The 18,881-nt window shown below is 45.7% G+C and overlaps 1 protein-coding gene across 1 annotated transcript in view; it reads left to right on the top strand.

The window, feature by feature from the left end:
- LOC147722959 (dynein axonemal heavy chain 5-like) overlaps window positions 1-18,881 on the top strand; it is a 1,378,573-nt gene that overhangs the window by 104,106 nt on the left and 1,255,586 nt on the right. The window contains exons 8-9 of the mRNA XM_086965349.1: window positions 1,968-2,069; window positions 13,023-13,209. Coding sequence (XP_086821475.1) covers window positions 1,968-2,069; window positions 13,023-13,209 — 289 coding nt within the window. The remainder of the gene's footprint in view (window positions 1-1,967; window positions 2,070-13,022; window positions 13,210-18,881) is intronic.

Below are 18,881 nucleotides of genomic sequence, written 5' to 3'. Positions count from 1 at the left end.
ATGCAGTGTTATTATTATCGTTTTTCATCTGTGTCTTGGTATGTGGGCGATATTTGCAGGTCTTTGGTTGTGTGTGCGTCCTCAGGTTTAAGTATTGTCCGGCGTGATTGTGTGCTTGCGAGGGCTGCTTTGAGTCCCAGCGCACGCGTTGTGTTTCACATATGTGGCTTGTTAGCTGGGCCGTATTAGCATCTCTTTGTTTGTGTGTGCGTCCTCATGTTTAAGTGTTGTCCTGCGTGAATCTGTGCTTCAAAGTAAATATTGAAGTCTGTTACATCATCTAGTTGTGAGACTGCCTTTACTTCCCGCTGTAGCCATTGGAGCATGAATGTCGCGGTGAGTGAATGTTGCGCTTGCGCCCCCCTTTATTCTTTTTGTTAATGCAGCCACTTGTCCCAAATGTAACGTAAGTAAATGATTGAATGTGAATTCCGTTATTCAAGAATAGGCGTTTGGATGTGAAGGATGATTAAATGCGGCGCAGCTTCTTTGTAGACGTACGCCTGAGAAGAGATCCGAACCGCGTCGGCGAAAGCTGCGCCCCTTTATTTCGTCATAATGTAGCGCATCCCCCTGTGATTAAGCTGACGCCCACAAAGTTATCGTCGCACAAAGTTATCGGCGCACTATCATGATAAGGGCAAGGTGAAGCGTGAATGTGCGTGCACATTGCTTGCGTCAGGCGCGCCCCTTTTTATTGTAATTGTGTTTTATCCCCGGTGGATAACGTTAACGCTTATGCCCAGAAAGGTTGGTTCGCAACATATATTATTAACGCTGCATGAATTGGAATGTGCGTGAATGCGGCGCACCTTGCTATACGGACGTGTGAGAAGTGATTACAACTGGCAAATGGAAAGGCGCACAACTGAATGACGCGGACATTTTTTTGTTATTAAATTTGTGGCACGGCCCTCTGAGTGTGTACTTTGACACGCCCACGACCCTCTGAGAACAGTTACACCCCCAAAGTAATAAGTGTGTAGTTTGACACGCCCACGACCACGCCATCGACACGCCCACGCCAACGCCCACAAGGGACTACTTTACCCCTAAGGTTCTTTAACGTTTCTAATGTATATGGTGGCCACCTGTATAGCCTATGTCCATCTGCTGCAACTCCCCTTTACAATGCTGTATTGGGTGTTGTGATTGGTGCTGTACTTCTTGAGTTTACCCGCCTCAAAGTTTTCAGCTCTCTCTTTATAATAGTAGTATAGATATGTATATAATGATGAGCCCGTCGTACCGTTAGAAGGACAGTAATCCCTACAATAGAGGGGTTGCCTGCTATGCAACGCCATAGGGATTACAGTGCCCCTTTCCGCCTGCCCTTTCATGGTGGTTCGCCTGCCATTAAAAGGCAGGTGTAAAGTGCTTTCGGGGGCCTCTAGCAGGGCCTCCTTCCCCCCTGGCCCTCCGCTATGGGGCCTGAGGTGCCCCCTAAACATCCCTGCACCATGTGGTAGGCATCACATGTCTTTTTTTTATGAAATTCTTATAAATTATATATTTTTTGACACAATATTTTATAATTTTACTTTAAAGTATTGGACCATGATTTTTTTTGACAACAATATTTTTGAGACAATGTTTTTGTGTTCCAATATTTCTGTGCACAATATTTGGTCAGTGTTCCTTCTGTTGATCTATTGTAACAGATCTGGTTGTAGAGCAGAAATTGTGGAAATTAAATGCTCATTCATAAAGCCATGTGATTGCAAGCAATGAAGTTAGTCTCCTCACTGAATTTGGAGACTGATTTGTGTACATGCACGGTGGCGCTGGTTGATGTCTTCCACCACCAGATATGCAACACAGTTAAAGAATGTTTATGTTGATTATTTTGCATCTCATATTGTGTTTCATATGTGAATTGTAGATTCAATTTCAGTTACGTTACAATAAATGTAGAAAGAAATGGTTTTAAAACTTTTGTAATTCTATATTTTCTCCATATTATTAAGGAGGTGAATTTCAGCATGTTTGAATGTACGAACGGAAGTGTTCTCCAAGGCATTGAAATGTTGCTCTCCCATGTTATGGTACCAGCACTTAAATCACAAGAGGTATGTTAAGCAATTTGATTTATAATTTTGGTAGCTCATAGATTATTTGTCTTTTTATGAAGGAAATGGCGCGTCATGCTATCTTCAGATTTGAGCAGTACCAGACACAGGTGAATGGTCCGGCCACTTAACATGAGCGGCAGCTCTCAAATCCAAAATGTGTGCATAATCACAGCTGCTGGGCACTACTCTGAATGGTAATGCTACAAAGCCACTACCCGTCTAATTAGAGCCATACCAGCTGCTTATTCAGTAACATTTAAGCCAAGCACCAAGAATCTGCCAGGCTGCTAGGACGACAATGGAAGATCCTATAGGAAAGGAGACAAGAAAACTTTTTGCCAGTCATGTGCAGACCACTATTCTGGTTTGCACACCTGCATATGGCATGGGCAACACACTCTTTATGAGCTTCAGGCTCTGAAACATCTTCATTACGGCTGTACCTCTTAACATAGGGGCATATTACCAACAACTAGCGATAATTATCGCTATGTTGGCGTAGCGGCAATATTTTTATTGCCGAGCTGCGGCGATTTTTATCGCTTAGGAACCTTGCTATTATCAAGGTTTATCTCCTAAGCGATAAAAATCGTCCGAAATGCATGAATATCGCTGAAAAGTCAGCGATATTCATGCATTACCGAGCTAATGCTCTTAGCCATGTTATCCACCTCCCATTGGATAACATGGCTAAGAACTGCTCAGGGCAGGTGTTAGCTTTTGGAGATATTAGCGCTTAGGGCGAATATCTCCAAAAGTTGGTAATAGGAGATAGCGATGTTAGCGACTGTTTCCAGTCGCTTACATCTTGGCACGCCAACTTTGCATGTCATTAGTGATAAATATCACTGACATGCAAAGCGGGCCCAAGATGGTCGCTATCTCCTACTAGCTGTCGCTAACTGGTGTTAGCGACAGCTAGGTAATAGGGAGATAATTTTATATCTGCTTTCTTGGCTTTTAAACGATTCAGAAAAGGGGGTGGTGATGAACAGAGTGTCTGAATTAAGCAGACCACTCTTACCCAGTCCAAAGATCAGGGCTTGATCCATCACAGTTATTTATCTCACTGCACCATCCCAGTTCAGAACCTGGCTATATGCGAATCAGTCTGTCCCTGGCCCAGTGCATCATGGGAACAGGGCAGACTAAACTACCAAGCCAATTCTTCACCAGAAAGGAGACAAGCTACCGGGGACCGGTTTCTGGCATTTCAGCCGTCTTCGGCCCGGCTTGCTTGAATCCTGATGGTGCAGTGAGAAAGGGACTCATGTCTGAGTATACCCTGCCACACCTATAGTGGCCAAAAACGATTCAGAAAAGGGGGTGGTGATGAACAGAGTGTCTGAATTAAGCAGACCACTCTTACCCAGTCCAAAGATCAGGGCTTGATCCATCACCGTTATTTATCTCACTGCACCATCCCAGGTCAGAACCTGGCTATATGCAAATCAGTCTGTCCCTGGCCCAGTGCATCATGGGAACAGGGCAGACTAAACTACCAAGCCAATTCTTCACCAGAAAGGAGACAAGCTACCGGGGACCGGTTTCTGGCATTTCAGCCGTCTTCGGCCCGGCTTGCTTGAATCCTGATGGTGCAGTGAGAAAGGGACTCATGTCTGAGTATACCCTGCCACACCTATAGTGGCCAAAAACGATTCAGAAAAGGGGGTGGTGATGAACAGAGTGTCTGAATTAAGCAGACCACTCTTACCCAGTCCAAAGATCAGGGCTTGATCCATCACCGTTATTTATCTCACTGCACCATCCCAGTTCAGAACCTGGCTATATGCAAATCAGTCTGTCCCTGGCCCAGTGCATCATGGGAACAGGGCAGACTAAACTACCAAGCCAATTCTTCACCAGAAAGGAGACAAGCTACCAGGGACCGGTTTCTGGCATTTCAGCCGTCTTCGGCCCGGCTTGCTTGAATCCTGATGGTGCAGTGAGAAAGGGACTCATGTCTGAGTATACCCTGCCACACCTATAGTGGCCAAAAACGATTCAGAAAAGGGGGTGGTGATCACCACCCCCTTTTCTGAATCATTTTTGTCCACCATAAGCGTGGAAGGGTATACTCAGATGTGAGTCCCTAGCTCATTGCACCATCAGGATTCAAGCAAGCCGGGCCGAAGAAGGCTGAAATGCCAGAAACCGGTCCCCGGTAGCTTGTTTCCTTCCCAGTATAAGAATTGGCTTGGTAGTTTGGTCTGCCCTGTTCCCATGATGCACTGGGCCAGGGTCAGACTAATTTGCATATAGCCAAGTTCTGAGCTGGGATGGTGCAGTGAGCTGAAAAACGGTGATGGATCAAGCCCTGATCTTTGGACTGGGTAAGAGTGGTCTGCTTAATTCAGACACTCTGTTCATCACCACCCCCTTTTCTGAATCATTCTTGGCTTTTAAAGCCACAAGAGCGGAGATAAACCCCCTTGATAATATGCCCCATAATTCTCTGCTTCATTGACGTCCTTGTTGGAGTTAAGGCAAGGTGTGACACTCATCCTACCGAAGCTGTCAGATGTGTAAGCTTTGGTGAAAATAACGTTTTGTAGCCACGTTATATTATTAATTATATTTGATTTGCAGTAAACATCTGGTCGTCAGTGAAAGGGAAAAGGCTTTTGAAATAAAAAGATAGGTATTAAAATCAAACCAGTAGGATAAAAATAGAAGAAACAATCCCATATCAGACCAAGATTAAAAAGAATTTCAAGTGCTGGCCTGTTACAGAAATTAGAAACAGCGAACAAATGTAATGTTGTCTCCTCAGCACTAGAATCAGCCGCTTTCTTGTAGTCTCACCCATCCAGTCTTTGTATGAGGGTGAAAGGTACATTGAGGTCAGTAAGACTGCGCTTGAAAAGGTACAGTGAAAGCCATTTGGACTCTCTGCTTTCTCAAAATGTGGGTAGAATTAGAAAAGTGGGCGTCACTAAAAGGGGTGTGGCCTGTGTAATTAAGAGGGTAACTAAAATACGTAAACTAAATTTCTGTGATTCTTATAGTGTGCAACCAACTGGGTTGTTGGTTTCTCACTGAGCTTTCTGTTATTGCATCCAGATACATAACAGAACAACTGAAATTCACTTAAAATCAGTCAGGACTCTTGGCTTTGTCAATGGTGGTTAGCAAATTAAGATAAATGAGTAACCACAATGATTTCATTTTAAATAAATAATATTGAAACTGTTTCAATTCTGAAATGATGAGACTGCACACGAAGGCCTGTGGAATGGTTAGTGGTCTTCAGAGAGTCTCTGTCACTCCTGTTTTGTTCACTCGATGTTAGAGATGTCCACCCCTTTTCTCTCCACATCTCCCCTATCTTCATATCTTAAACTTTGTAGGACGCTGGCTCTCTATATAGTGTACTAAAATGAAGTACACTGTGCAGAACGTCTAGTGGGTACTCAATAGTCGTGCAGAGTTAAAAGCAGATAGCTGTAATGCCCTTTTTTTGGTTGTTTGGGGGATCAGTTAGGCTTATCATAGGGTAGTTGCTAAGCATTTGTTGTCACACACAGAGGCAATAAATGAGACACACACTCGAGAGTAAATCCGGGACCAGTTTGTAAAAGAATAAAGTTGTATACTTATATATATTTTTAGAAACCAAGAACTTAATTAACTGTAAAAAAATGCTTTGTAGGTCGATTTTTAACCAAATGCAGATCAAGACACAAAGACTTACAGGTTTTAAGCAATAAGGGTCAATACCGTCAAGCAGATACTGTTGAAGTCAAAGGTAAGAAAAGCATACGGTTAGATAGCGGAGTACTGCCAACACATTTACAGTCGCAGTTGATGGAAGCAACACTCTACTACTGATTTTTGGAGGACACAGGTTGCGCAGAACTCAGGGGAAGTTCTACTCTAGTGGAGTACGAGTTTTGGAGGCCCCAGGGCTCGTCCACAACATGCAGTTTTGGGTTACATGGACTGGAGGTGCAGGAGGTCTTGGTATGCAGAACTGCTTCTTCACTGGTAGTGTTCAACTACAGGTGTGACGAGGGCAGTCTGTCACGGTCGGGGTGGTTGTGTCCAATGCCCAAGTTGCTGCTTTCAAGCAGTCAAAGCCACCAGAAAGCGGGTACATGCTCACAGGAGCGGGGCTATTTCCATCACCCGTCACAGGAACTGTGATGATCTCTAAGGCTGGTGGATGCATTGAAGGGCTCAGTTACCAGACTGGTGTTCAACAGGCCTTGGCTGCTGCAACTTTTTGGTGACAAGGTGAAACATGTCGACACAGTCCGTGTCGGTCTTCACCTTCACCTTGTAGTGGTCTTTTAACGGGGGGGGGTTGGGGATTAGTACCAATAGTCCAAAGGGAGATCCCAGGCAATTGGTGAAGGCTGGCAGGGCTCTGGGGTTCTTGGAGGCTGCACAGGTCTAAGATAGGGATGACAGACCACAGTTGTCAAGTCCTTTCGCAGTTGGCAGGGTTTGGCGCTGGTTTCTTCTGAAGCAGTTACTTGATCAGCAGCACGTCTTCTTCCTTTATCTTCTTTAGGTCAGTGGAATCTGAAGGGTTTCGGGGAGCCACATAAATACTGAATTCAGGGGTGTTACAAGGGGCGACATTACCTGTAGGGTGTCTACTCCCTCTAGTGACTACTTATTTTGGGAAAAGGCACTACCTTATCCCTGATTGGAGGTTTTTTCACCATTGCAAGATGGTGCAATTTCAGGAGAGAGGTTCACCTGCCCTGCCCTAGGAGTGGTGTAGGCTGTGGGGTGGAGGGCCTCCTCCTCATCTAACTAATTTTCCCACCTTCCTTCCAGCCAAAAGTTTAGCAGGAAAGGTGGCTTGGCCTCCCCCACTATCCTGGGGTTTCGTGGGTTGAATTTCAAAGGTGTCAACGACTTTGAAGCTTCCCACTGAGAGCAGGTGTTGTTTCTGTCCTCTGACAGCACTGGTTCTCACCCCTGAGGTCAGAAACATGTATGGTGGTGCCAGCCTGGTGAAAAGTAATTGGTTAGGTTTCAGGGGATCCTCTAAAAGAGTCTCCTGTGTGAATTTATTAATAAATCAAACACATGCATAATTGAGGATTTATTAAAACAAGTTGTTTGGTACCAACTACCTTAGAAATCAGTAAAGCTATTAAGAAACACCTGTTGATGAGTATCGAGCCCATGTACTCTTTATGGCTTCCCTGTTCACTTACAATATCACAGAATAGGCTGGACACTGTTCATTCAGATAGACCCACACATAGGATATAGTGTACCCTGCCTAATGCTGAAGGCCTGCAGTAGGGGTGGCTTACCTTTACCTTATACAGTGTATGAGAGACATGCCACACAGGGCTGTGGCCATGTCTACTCTTCGGATTTTCCTGCACCAAGACACGCAGCCTGCAGTGGCAGCCTGCATAGCCTTGGTGAGGGGGCCCTGGGGTGGTACAATCAGTGTTGCAACCCCAAAGGACCCTCTTTAATACCCGGGGGTGCCAGCAGTACCTTTTACTAGGGACTTATAGGAGTGACTAAAGTTGTGCCAATCGTGGTACCATTTTGGGGAGAGAGATCTAGCCCTGGGAACCTGATTAGCAGGGGCCCAGTGCACTTTCAGTTTGAAATAACAAGTGTAGATTTACAGTGCAAAAAGAGGCACTTTCTTGCACACCTTATCTCTTTCCTCTTTAGCACACTCTTTTCAATCTCTCCTGAATGCACTTCCTTGCATCTCCTTCACTTCAGCACCCTCCAAATACACAGTATACCCACTCACCTCTAAGCGCTGGATTTTTTTTTTGCCTTGTCAACATTTTGACAACTGTGCACCTCTTTCACACACATTTCCAACTGAAATACATGACCATTGCTCTGTGTGCTCTGTGTGTTCTGCAGAGAGGCTAAGGATTGCATGACAATGAATTATGAACACTTTTTTGTCCCACCTTCGGCTTCAGCTCCAGAATGCTCAATCGTCCCCATCATAAACGCCTGGAGATGACTAGGTTCAAAATACTATAGAAAAGTAATATGGTACCAATAACATATGCAAATACAACATCCTAGAAATAGTTAACACACTTAGGTAATGCAAGATTATGTTGAACATGAAATATAAACAGGAACTAAATCACTGACTTTGATTACCTTAAAGTTTTTTTACATTCATTGTTTAGGAATCAATAGTTATTTTGCCATTACATTTAAGGACATTACATAAAGGGTCGGACCTGGTAGAGCTCAGCCCACTTAAAGCCCTAGTGCTTACATTTTCCACAGAGTTAGGGCCTGGTTATGAGTTTGGCGATCCAATGGACCGCACACCCACGGTGGTGGTGCGGCAAATGCTGCATGGGCGGTCTGACCACTGTATTATGACTTTCGTGGTCGGACTGCCATAGGATTGCTGCTAACACCAGGGATCTGCGATCCCTGGCAGGCTTGCCACGGTCTGAGCGCACAATAAGCTGGAGGCGCAACTGCTTCACCACAGAGCATGTTATGAGTTTCCTCACTGCTCTCCTTTTCACGGCTGTGAGCCCTCCATGAAGAGGGTAGCAGTGAGGAAACCAAGGGGGTCCCACAGGTCCCCCTGGTGCCTCAGTACATGGGATTGCATGCAGAGGGGCCCATGGTGTGCCCCCTGTCTTTCTGCATCCCAGTTCCTGCATGGCATGGACCCTACAGTCCATGCCGTGTTGGAACATGCTGAGGCGGTCCCACGGTGCTGCCTTTTTAAGGCTCTTCAATGAGCATTTGAAAGACAGCACCGTGGGCCAGCCACCGCAGAACAGCCCGCCCAGATTTAAACTTGTAATCCGGCAGGTGGTTGGCAGTGGAGTTTAACGGGGTGGGAGCAGGGCGGTGGGATGCAGCCCCGCTCCCACACCCCAAACCCATAATCAGGCCATTAGTCTTCACATGACATATGCATGCTGCTGTACACCATTCATTGCTCTGTAAGTACACCTACTTTAGACATCGCATGCGGTTTGTGAAAGTTGCTCGAAATTGACTTTTCCCCACCAGATGCTTAGTTCATGTGCTGCTTTTCCCTCTGTATCCCTCCAGCCACATATTTTGATGCCAATCATGTTGTTTATTTTCAGATATCAGGATTTACGCCCATTCACTGTTTTATCTTTTGCTTTCCTATATTTTGGAAGGATTTTATGGGTTAATGCTTAATCTAAATTAATCTTTGGAATCCATGTGTTTAAGAGCAGTGATCACACATCAACGTAGGCCTTGACAACTGTAACCTACATTTGCAGCAGACCTTCTCAGTTGTTGTCTGTGCTTTCATTGTGGGGATATCTGTAACTGCATTCTGATATTTACTTAAATTATACATTGCTTTGTCCAGGTATCTTGTACCATCTTCGAATGTTGCTGATTTGCTGCTGCTCTCCTTTTCAGTACCCGTTTGCATCCCACTTTTATGGATTTCAATATCAATTATAATTTCTAATCCAGCTCTTACATCAGAAAGTTTGCCTTGAATACAATGCATGGTCTGAGGTACTTTGACTAATGACCAATGTCATTCTGCCTGTGGTCAAAGGTTTCCTCTGGCAGAGCCTGCGGAAACATGGTAGCTGCCTCATTTCTAAATATAGTTGGGGAACTGTGAGTTTGATTAACTCTTTGCTTTACATAAGTGAAGCCAATGGTGGTGAAGATAGCTTTCACCAATTCATTGCAAGTACTATACAGATATTGTTTCATGGCTCCTCCCTCTAGCCCACCAGAGCCGTCCCCTTCGCTCCCTGTGACCCCTGCAATCTCCGTTCTCCTTTTGAACACTAGATCTGCGGTCAAGCATTATCACGAACTCTTTGTCCTGCTAGACACGCACAAACCTGATTTATTGTTTCTCACAGAGACTTGGTTCTGTCCGGACTCACTTCCAACTCTCTTAGCTACCCTTCCCTTCCCCTATTACACCATCCGCGCCGACCGACCGGTCGGCAAGGCTGGCGGCGGCGTTGCTCTCATTGCCCATGCTGACCTTCATTTCCAGATATTATCAGCCCCTCCCATTGCAACGGTTGACTATTTAGTAGTCTGCTCTGCCTCCTTTTAGCCACCTCTCACCTGTTTGCTTATGTATTGTCCTCCACAACCTACCCCGCACTTCCTTCCTGCCATCCAGGACCTGCTGGCCACTCTAGCAGTGAATAATTCCTCCATCCTGGTGCTTGGCGATTTTAATTTCTGGCCCTCCGACACGGCTGTGGATCTCTCATCTAAAGAATTCTCTGATTCTCTCTGCTCTTTCAATTTTGTGTCCCATGTTCACACCCCCACTCACATCCACGGCCACATCTTAGACCAGGTTTGGTCGCTTGACTGTCCTGTTTCTTCCCCTGTGGTCTCCCCATGTGTCTGGTCTGACCATTTCTTAATTTCTTTTTCTTTGCACCCTAGCCCTGTTAAGAAACCTCCCCTTCCCAGGAACACTTGGGCCCGTAATTGGAATCATGTGGATATGACATCTCTCTGTTCCTCCCTCTCTGCCTCTTGCCCCAACCTTCAAGATCTCCCTTTTCATTCTCAAGTGGACTCCTTAAACAATTGGCTGAGCAGAGGCTGCGATCAGGTGGCCCCACTCAGGCGAGTTACTGCCAGGCGCGACTATGACGCCAATAGGTGGTTCAACGCCGCACTTAAGGAGGAAAAGCTGGCTCTCCGGCAAGCGGAGCGTGCCTGGCGACGTGCCTATTGTCCCATTCTTAAAACTCAATATACCACACTTCTGAACCAATACAAGAAGTCCATTCTCCTTGCTAATACCGAGTACTTCTCTTCTAAAATCTTGCTCGCCGAATATCAGCCGAGAGAAATCTTCTCCATTGTGCAAGACTTGGCTTTTTCGGATAGAGTTCCTCTTAAACCTTCCCCATCCCAGACCCTCTGTGATTCACTCAACAGTTATTTTCTAGAGAAAATTATAGCTATTAAGTCCAACGTCTCCCCCCCTTCGCCCTCCTTTTTGGATCCACAGCCCTTCTCCCCCCAGATGCACCTTGACCACTTCCCCCCTCTGACTAAAGAATCATTTCTGTCCCTTCTCTCAATGGTAAAGTCAGGCTCCCCATCCGACATCTGCCCTGCACATATTCTAAAACAAATGTATTTGGCTTGTCCCTCCCCTCCGCTCACTCTCCTTAATAATTCCCTCGCCCATGGTATTGTCCCTCAGTCTCACAAATCTGCGATCATCATTCCCATTTTAAAAAAACCCGGTGCAGATCCATCCTCACTTGCAAATTATTGTCCCATTTCCCTCCTCCCTTTTCTAGGCAAAATACTGGAATGTCATATCACCCGAACACTTAGCATCTTTGTGGAGGAGAACGGCTGTCTAGCCTTCCGCCAGGCTGGTTTTCGCCCGGCGCACTCCACGGAGTCCGTAGTCCTCTCTGTGGTGGACAACCTCAGAGAGGGCATGGACACCAACCAACCCCAAGCTCTGGTCCTCCTTGATTTGTCCGCCGCCTTCGACACGGTGGACCATTCCATCCTCCTTTCCCGTGTCGAGGCGGTTGGCATCAGGGGGACCGCCTTGGTTTGGCTAGCATCCTTTCTGAGGGATCGCACTCAGGCCGTCCACCTGGGTAACTTTTCCGCACCCTCTCAAATGGTACCGCAAGGATCTTCCTTGTCCCCTCTGCTGTTTAATTTGTACATCTCCCCCCTTATTTTTGCACTTCAGCAGATGGATGTTACTATCTACAACTACGCAGATGACCTCCAGCTTGTTTTTAACTTATCCTCCTCTCCAAAATCCACTCACAACTTTCATTCTGTTATGCTCTTCATCAGGGACTGGATGAGCTTCAACCATCTGAAACTTAATCCCGACAAAACCGAGCTTGTGTTGACGGGTGGCTCCTCCAGTCCCTGGAATTCTTTGTTTTGGCCTCCTTCCCTGGGCTCTCCTCCCACCCTCTCCTTTTCGGTCAAAACCTTAGGGATAAAACTTAATGCTCACCTCACCCTGCACTCTCAGATTAGTTCAGTTGTTTCCTTGTGTTTTCTCACTCTCCGCACTATTCGAATGGTGTCACGTTTTTTCTCCTTCTGTGCCCTCAAACTTATTCTGTCTGCGATGGTGATCTCCCGTTTAGACTACGGCAATGTCTTGTATACTGGTGTACCCGCATACAACCTTCGGAGACTTAAATTGATTCAGAACCAGGCAGCCCGACTTGCTTACAACCTGTCCAAGTCTCATCATGTCACCCCGCTGCTCAAAGCTCTGCTTTGATTGCCTATCCGGGAACATGCCCTGTTTAAGATGGGCTGTATCACGTTCCAAGCCACGGAGGGGACAGCCCCCGGCTTTATTTCTTCTGAGATCAAGGCCTACCTTCCTAGTAGAGAGTTGCGTTCTTCTTCACAATCTCTTCTGTTTGTCCCTCGTTTCAAGAAGAAGAGGTCAGGAGGCGTTACATTTTCTACGCTTGCGCACACCTTCTGGAATACCCTCCCCCCACTCCTCAGGTCCTCCCCCCATTATCTGGAGTTTCGGAAATCTCTGAAAACATTTCTCTTTGCCCAAGCCTTCCCACACTAGTAGTTCGCCCTTCCCACTGTCCTATGGCCTGCGTCCCTAGCGCCAAGAAACCGCTCGGTGGACGTGCGCTTTATAAATATTTTAATTTCAATTTCAATTTCTATAACATTTTGACACCTCACAGAATTGTTTTTACTTTTAACATCAATTGCTTGGGCAATGCTTATTCCCTTTATTCCATTCAAAATGACCTTGCCCACCATATTCAGTTGTCTTTCCTGTTATTTATCTCTCTTCATGCCCTCTGATACATAATGCCATGCATGCGACAGCTGAGTTCATAGACTCATGCAATAAAAATGCTCATGCCCTCTTTTGATCCTATTTCTCAGCACATAACTATGCATTATGGCTAGCATGTCATAAACTGAAGTGTCCTTGTTTTCATTTTTTGTAAAACCAAGAACTGGGGAGCAGTGAAGGAAGGTCTGCAGAGCTCTCAAGTAAAGGATTTCTTGGACTCGCTGGATACTTTTGTTGCAACCTTGTCTTCTGCCCGACAGAATTTGGAGGGGAAAATTGAGCTGCAGAAGGTGGATGTTGGAGAATTTCTGAATAATTCAAATAACCCTGCAGACTTCATAACAGCAGGTTGGTATTGTTTTCCTGAATGTTAGCATTTCTTGCATCCACGTATTTAGTTAACTCCTGCAAATCTAAATGCATGTAGTTGTTTAGATAACGGAAGGAAAAGACAAAGACAAGTCCATGTAAACTCAGATCATGTATGTCTTCAACAGAGAGCCTGGGAATTTAAACCAGACATCACAACATTTATGTAAAAGCAGATTGTTTCAGCGATGTGGAGACATGAGAACACATTGTCTATTTTGAGTGACCAAATAAGATATGGAAACAATGAGAAAATTGATGTCATGAATTACAAGGTTCTTTATGGTTTTGATTATTTGACGAAAGGGGAAATTGCTGGTGCTTCCATCACCAAAAGCGTATTATTCATGATATATCATGAAAGGTATCTCAAAGAAATTGTATTTTTTTAAATGATATACTGTCTATTTAGTGTGAGGACTTAGCTCTATATTTATTTATTTATTTATTTACTGGCTTGTATAGCGCTGGTATCGACTCCCATGGGAGCATCTCCGTGCTTTTGACATCTGCCACAGTGCAATCGGGAGAACGTGAGCTGTCTAGGAGCTGAAAAGGAGGGTCTTTAGCATCTTCCTAAAAGGAAGGTATTCTGTGCAAAGCCTTAGGGAATTGGGAAGGCTATTCCAAAGAGACGGTCCTGCTATTGAGAGAGCTTTACTGCCCTGTCTTGCCTTCCTTGCCCTAGGCACTACTAGAAGGCCTTGTTCGCTCGAGCGAAGAGGGCGGGAGGGCTTGTAGGGGACAAATTTGGTGGCCAGGTATGCCGGACCCATACCATTGAGACTCTTATGTATGGTACAGCATACCTTGAATTTAGCCCTCTGTCTGATAGGTAGCCAATGAAGCTTTTCCAGTAGGGGTTTAGAAGGGGAGCGAGGGGGCGCATTTAGGACTAGACGGGCAGCCGTATTCTGGACTACCTGCAGTCTTGCCATGACTCCCTCATTGGCAGCTAGCAACAGGCCATTACAATAGTCAAGACGGCTTATGACTAGTGCCTGTACCAATGTTCTTCTGCTGGCATCTGGCAGGAGGGGGAAGATTTTGCGTAGCATACCAATTATGTGGAGGCAGGATCCCACCACCTGGTTGGCGTGTTGCTTGAGGGAAAGTTCCTGGTCCAGCCGGACCCCTAGGTTTTTTACAGATGGTTTCGGCTCTGGTACTGGGCCAAGGTCTTGTGGCCACCAGTCCGGAGTCCAGAGTTGTCTTACCCCCCCAAACAACATGACTTCCGTCTTTCCAACATTGCATTGTAAAAAGTTGGAAGACATCCAGTGTGCTACCGCTTTCATTCCCAAGGAGAAGGAGTTCCTAACTTCGGGTGCTAAGGTTTTAAAGGGAAAGAGGAGTTGAGTATCGTCAGCATAGGATATAGGAACAAATCCATATGCTCTCAAGATGTTGGCCAGGAGTGCCACATATATGTTGAAAAGAGTTGGGCTCAAGCATGAGCCCTGTGGCACCCCCTTGGTGATCTCAACTTCCTCTGACCGAAAATTGCCCATGATTACCTGTTGGGTCCGATTGGTTAGGAAACTCCTTACCCATTCGAGGGCTTCATCTTTTAGGCCGATGTTCTCCAGCCTGGTCATGAGAGGAGAAAGTGAACAAATCAAGTCAGAAGGATTTGGGGCCTGATGTAGATCGCCAATTACCAGTTGGTAACAGCCGATTTCGGCCATTACCGACCGGTATTTGGGATCTGACATGTAGGTATGCTTAATTTACAGAATCGGTATATTTACCGATTCGGTAAATTTACCGATTCTGTAAAATACCGAATCGGTAAATTTACCGAATCAGTAAATACAGATGTAGGTGGCAGTGAAAACAGTGCCACAGGCCATTACCGATTAGTTATTTACCATGTAATACTATTACATGGTAAATAACGTATTCCAGTGTACATGCACGTACACCTGTGCCATGTGGCACACAGACATGCCCTAAGGACATGTATGTGTGTCACATGGCACACAAGGCAAAATCAGGGGTGCAACAGGGTGAATGAATGATTAAAATTTATAATGCGCAAACAATAACCCACAGGTATCAAGGCGCCTAACAGAAAGAAGTCAAAAAAGAATATTGCATTGCTACAGGTACGCTTGCGTGAAAAGGTGAGTTTTCAAAGCCCTTTTAAAAGTCTGAAGGGTAGACAGTGATCTTATTTCCAAAGGATGTGCGTTCCACCATGTAGGGGCCAAGGTGGAGAAGGCCCTACCACCCCATTTCGCTCTCCTGAAGCGAGGGATCGTTAGCAGAAGTCTACCGGAGGATCGTAGAGTTCTGGTGGGGAGATAACGGGACAGGATGGAACCTAGACCAGAGGGGCTATTTCTGGCCAGAGCCTTGTATGTCAGACTTAGGATCTTAAAACGGATCCGGGCCTCTACGGGGAGCCAGTGTAGCAGCTTTCTAGCTGCTGTGGCTGAGGAAGGCTTGGGGAGATCCAGAACGAACCTGGCAGCGGCATTTTGGACTACCTGCAGGCGCTGCAGTAGGCCCTTTTTCAGGCCCGCATACAGTGCATTGCAATAGTCGATCCTAGAGCCTATCAGAGCAACTGCTAGTTGTTTCCTGGCCCGAAGGGAGAGGTAGTTCCTGATCCTTCTCAGGATATGAATGATGCCCCAGCAGGTGGAGATGGTACGACTAACCTGCTTGCACATGTCCAAGGCGGGGTCAATCATGACCCCCAGGTTCTTGGCAGAGGCAGTGGGGGTGGGACAGATTCCCAATGACTCTGGCCACCAACTAGACGACCATACTTCCTCTTTCCCTCCAAACACCATCACCTCAGTCTTCTCTCCGTTTAGTTTAAGCGAGTTTGTTGTCATCCACTTGCTGACTGCCTCCATGCAAGATCTAAAATTGGAGGCAGTTGGAACGCTAGCATGGGAGAGAGAGACCAGGATCTGGGTGTCGTCAGTGTAGGAAATTATCTCCATCCCGTAAGATCTAATCAGCCTGGCAAGTGGGGTCACGTAGATGCCTTAAAGCCGACCCTTGCGGGACCCCACAATGCACAGGGAGGGATGGAGATAAATAGTCCCCTAGCTTCACTCTTTGTTCTCGGTGGATGAGAAAAGATGCGAGAAGATCCAGGGCTGCTCCGTGCACCCCAACCTCCCTCAGCCGAGTTGTTAGTATAGAGGGGGAAAGGGTATCAAAAGCTGCTGTCAGATCTAGAAGGATCAGGAGGGTGGTCTGGCCCCCATCAACCTGTCTGCGTATGTTATCCAACACAGTGGTGAGGGCAGACTACGTGCTGTGATCCCTCCTGAACCCGTGTTGTGAAAGATCAAGACAGTCCGAGCTTTCGATTAAAAGCAGCAAGATGGGAGTTGAGGTGTGCTTCTAGCATCTTGGCTGGAGCAGGGAGGAGGGAGATAGGTCGGAAGTTTTTTAGAACTAATGGGTCAAGGGTGGCCTTTTTTAGGAGAGGTTTTACCACTGCTCTTTTCCACTGCATGGGAAAGACCCCGTCTCTCATGGCTCTGTTCATAATGTCGACCAGAGGAGGAAGAAAGGTTTCTCTGCATTGTTTAAGGATCCTTAGGGGACAAAGTGGCACCCTGTCAGCCTTGCAAAATCGGTAATTTTACTGAATCGGTATTTACCAATTCGGTAATTGACATTGATTCCTATGGGCCTGTAGGCCCATAGGAATCAATGGCTCGGTAAAAATTACCGAATTTTTACCTACATCTGATTTACCGAATCTAGAATACCGAATCGGTAAAACTCGGTATTCTAGAGTTGGTAAATCAGATTTACCTACATCTGGGCCTTGGCTCTTTAGCTCAAGAACTGTAATGGGGATACAAAAACGCAAGAGCCTGAGGACACAGAAACACTCTCACACATAGTGAATACCTGAGTTAACGTTCACAAACAAAATAGGCAAAACTTAAAAAACCCTTGGAATGTACCAGATAAGGTGATTACACAACATTACCAAGAAATCAATCTCCAAACCAACCAAATGTACTACTCATGACCTCACACATGATGTCACTGATGCAATGGAAATAGGCTGATTCCTTTGCAGTGATTTATACAAACAGATGTTTTTCAAAAGATGAGGAGCCACAGGATTTGTGTGTGAAAACCTTCTATTCACAGTGCATCACAATAGCTTTTCATTCCAATATAAGAGCTTGCCACTTGATTGATTATGGTGGTCTCAGCATTGATCGGTAATATCCGTTTTTTGTATGGTATATGCTTGATTGTTTCGGCAATTGGGGAATCTCAAAAGCTGCACAAACCGGTTGTACAGGTCCTACACACAGCACCACTGTGCTTCTCCATCAAAACCATGGACAATGCTTGCAGGTTGGTTTAGAATTTAGAATCTCTAATTATGAAGAATTTTTTATGCATTATTAGAGGTGTTTGGGGACATGGAGATAATCATTACTGATTCTGTGAACGATCTGATGGATACCCCACAAACGTGTGCATGCATACATTTTAGGGTAAGCAACCGTCACAAGAAAATGCATGCATGATGGCTTTGTTGTCTGAATGTCCAGCTGTGCAACTACAAAGTGTGAGTGATTTTGCATAGTGCTTAAGGTGACATGAGCTATTGTGAGCTTGCCACACTAAAGAAGTGTCACAAGAAAACAAACTACTGAGGATACAAAGCAGCTCTTCAAACCCCAAGATAAGGAAGAATGAGATGTAAGACACTTTGGTCAGCTAGATGTGATCCACCAGTTCAAGGAATAAACCATTGAAAGTGGAGAGAGTGATCATTTTGTACCAATATTCTTAAAGGGAATAGAAGCATATGGGTGGGATCAGTGAACCAATACTACACTGCTCCATGTCTTTTATTTCCATCAAAAAGTTTTGTAGAGTTAGCGCTTAATAGCGGAATGGATCTCTAATGTAAAAATTTCACCCATTGGGTCTGATTCGGATTCAAATGGAGCAAAATTACGAGCATGGAATTTCACCCAGATGATATATAGTTGGTAGATTTTTCTGTCTGTAATTTTGGCCACAAAAATCATGAGAGGCTTTAATTGTAGAAGGAGCCAAGGCTCAATCCGTTTATTATCTAACAGGGGGAGCATACAATGCTCAACTCTGCTTGAAGTAAGAATCCCTTGCCTTCTCTATTCCCCCACCCTCTTCTATCATGCCTCATCCCACCCCTCCCACAGGCCCGGGCATACATTAACTATCTATTCATTTTTTTAAAGCATGCTATAAAGCCCCATAAAAATGGGAATCCTGTGTGGTTTTACAACCAGACAAAACAGTTGCACATGGTAATTCGCAGCTTGCCATGATGCCTTCTCTGAAAGGGGATATCCCTCGGCAATAGCTTTGATATTTTATGCATGAAACTTCAAAATGTAATTTACCTTTGGCTGCTTGGTTCTTCTTGCTGCTCGCTCTTCACGCCCTGGTGGGACAGGAGTGCTAGGGCTAACTTTCTTGGCGCCAGCCATTCCCGCGAGGGGACCAACAAAGAGGAAGTGGACTACAGGTCCCAGAACCCTTTGCTGCTGATACAGGTGCTGCCTTGAGGGGGAGGCGCCCGTGACCGCGCTTATAGCGCTGCCTCTCCCCCCGCGGCACGGGTGCTGTCATTTACCTTTGGCTGCTTGGTTCTTCTTGCTGCT

This window comes from Lissotriton vulgaris, chromosome 4_1 (genome assembly GCF_964263255.1).
Source record: "Lissotriton vulgaris chromosome 4_1, aLisVul1.2, whole genome shotgun sequence".
In the NCBI taxonomy this organism is placed as follows: domain Eukaryota; kingdom Metazoa; phylum Chordata; class Amphibia; order Caudata; family Salamandridae; genus Lissotriton; species Lissotriton vulgaris.
The sequence above is the reverse complement of the archived record's forward strand: the minus strand, read 5'-3'. Positions and strand labels throughout refer to the sequence as shown.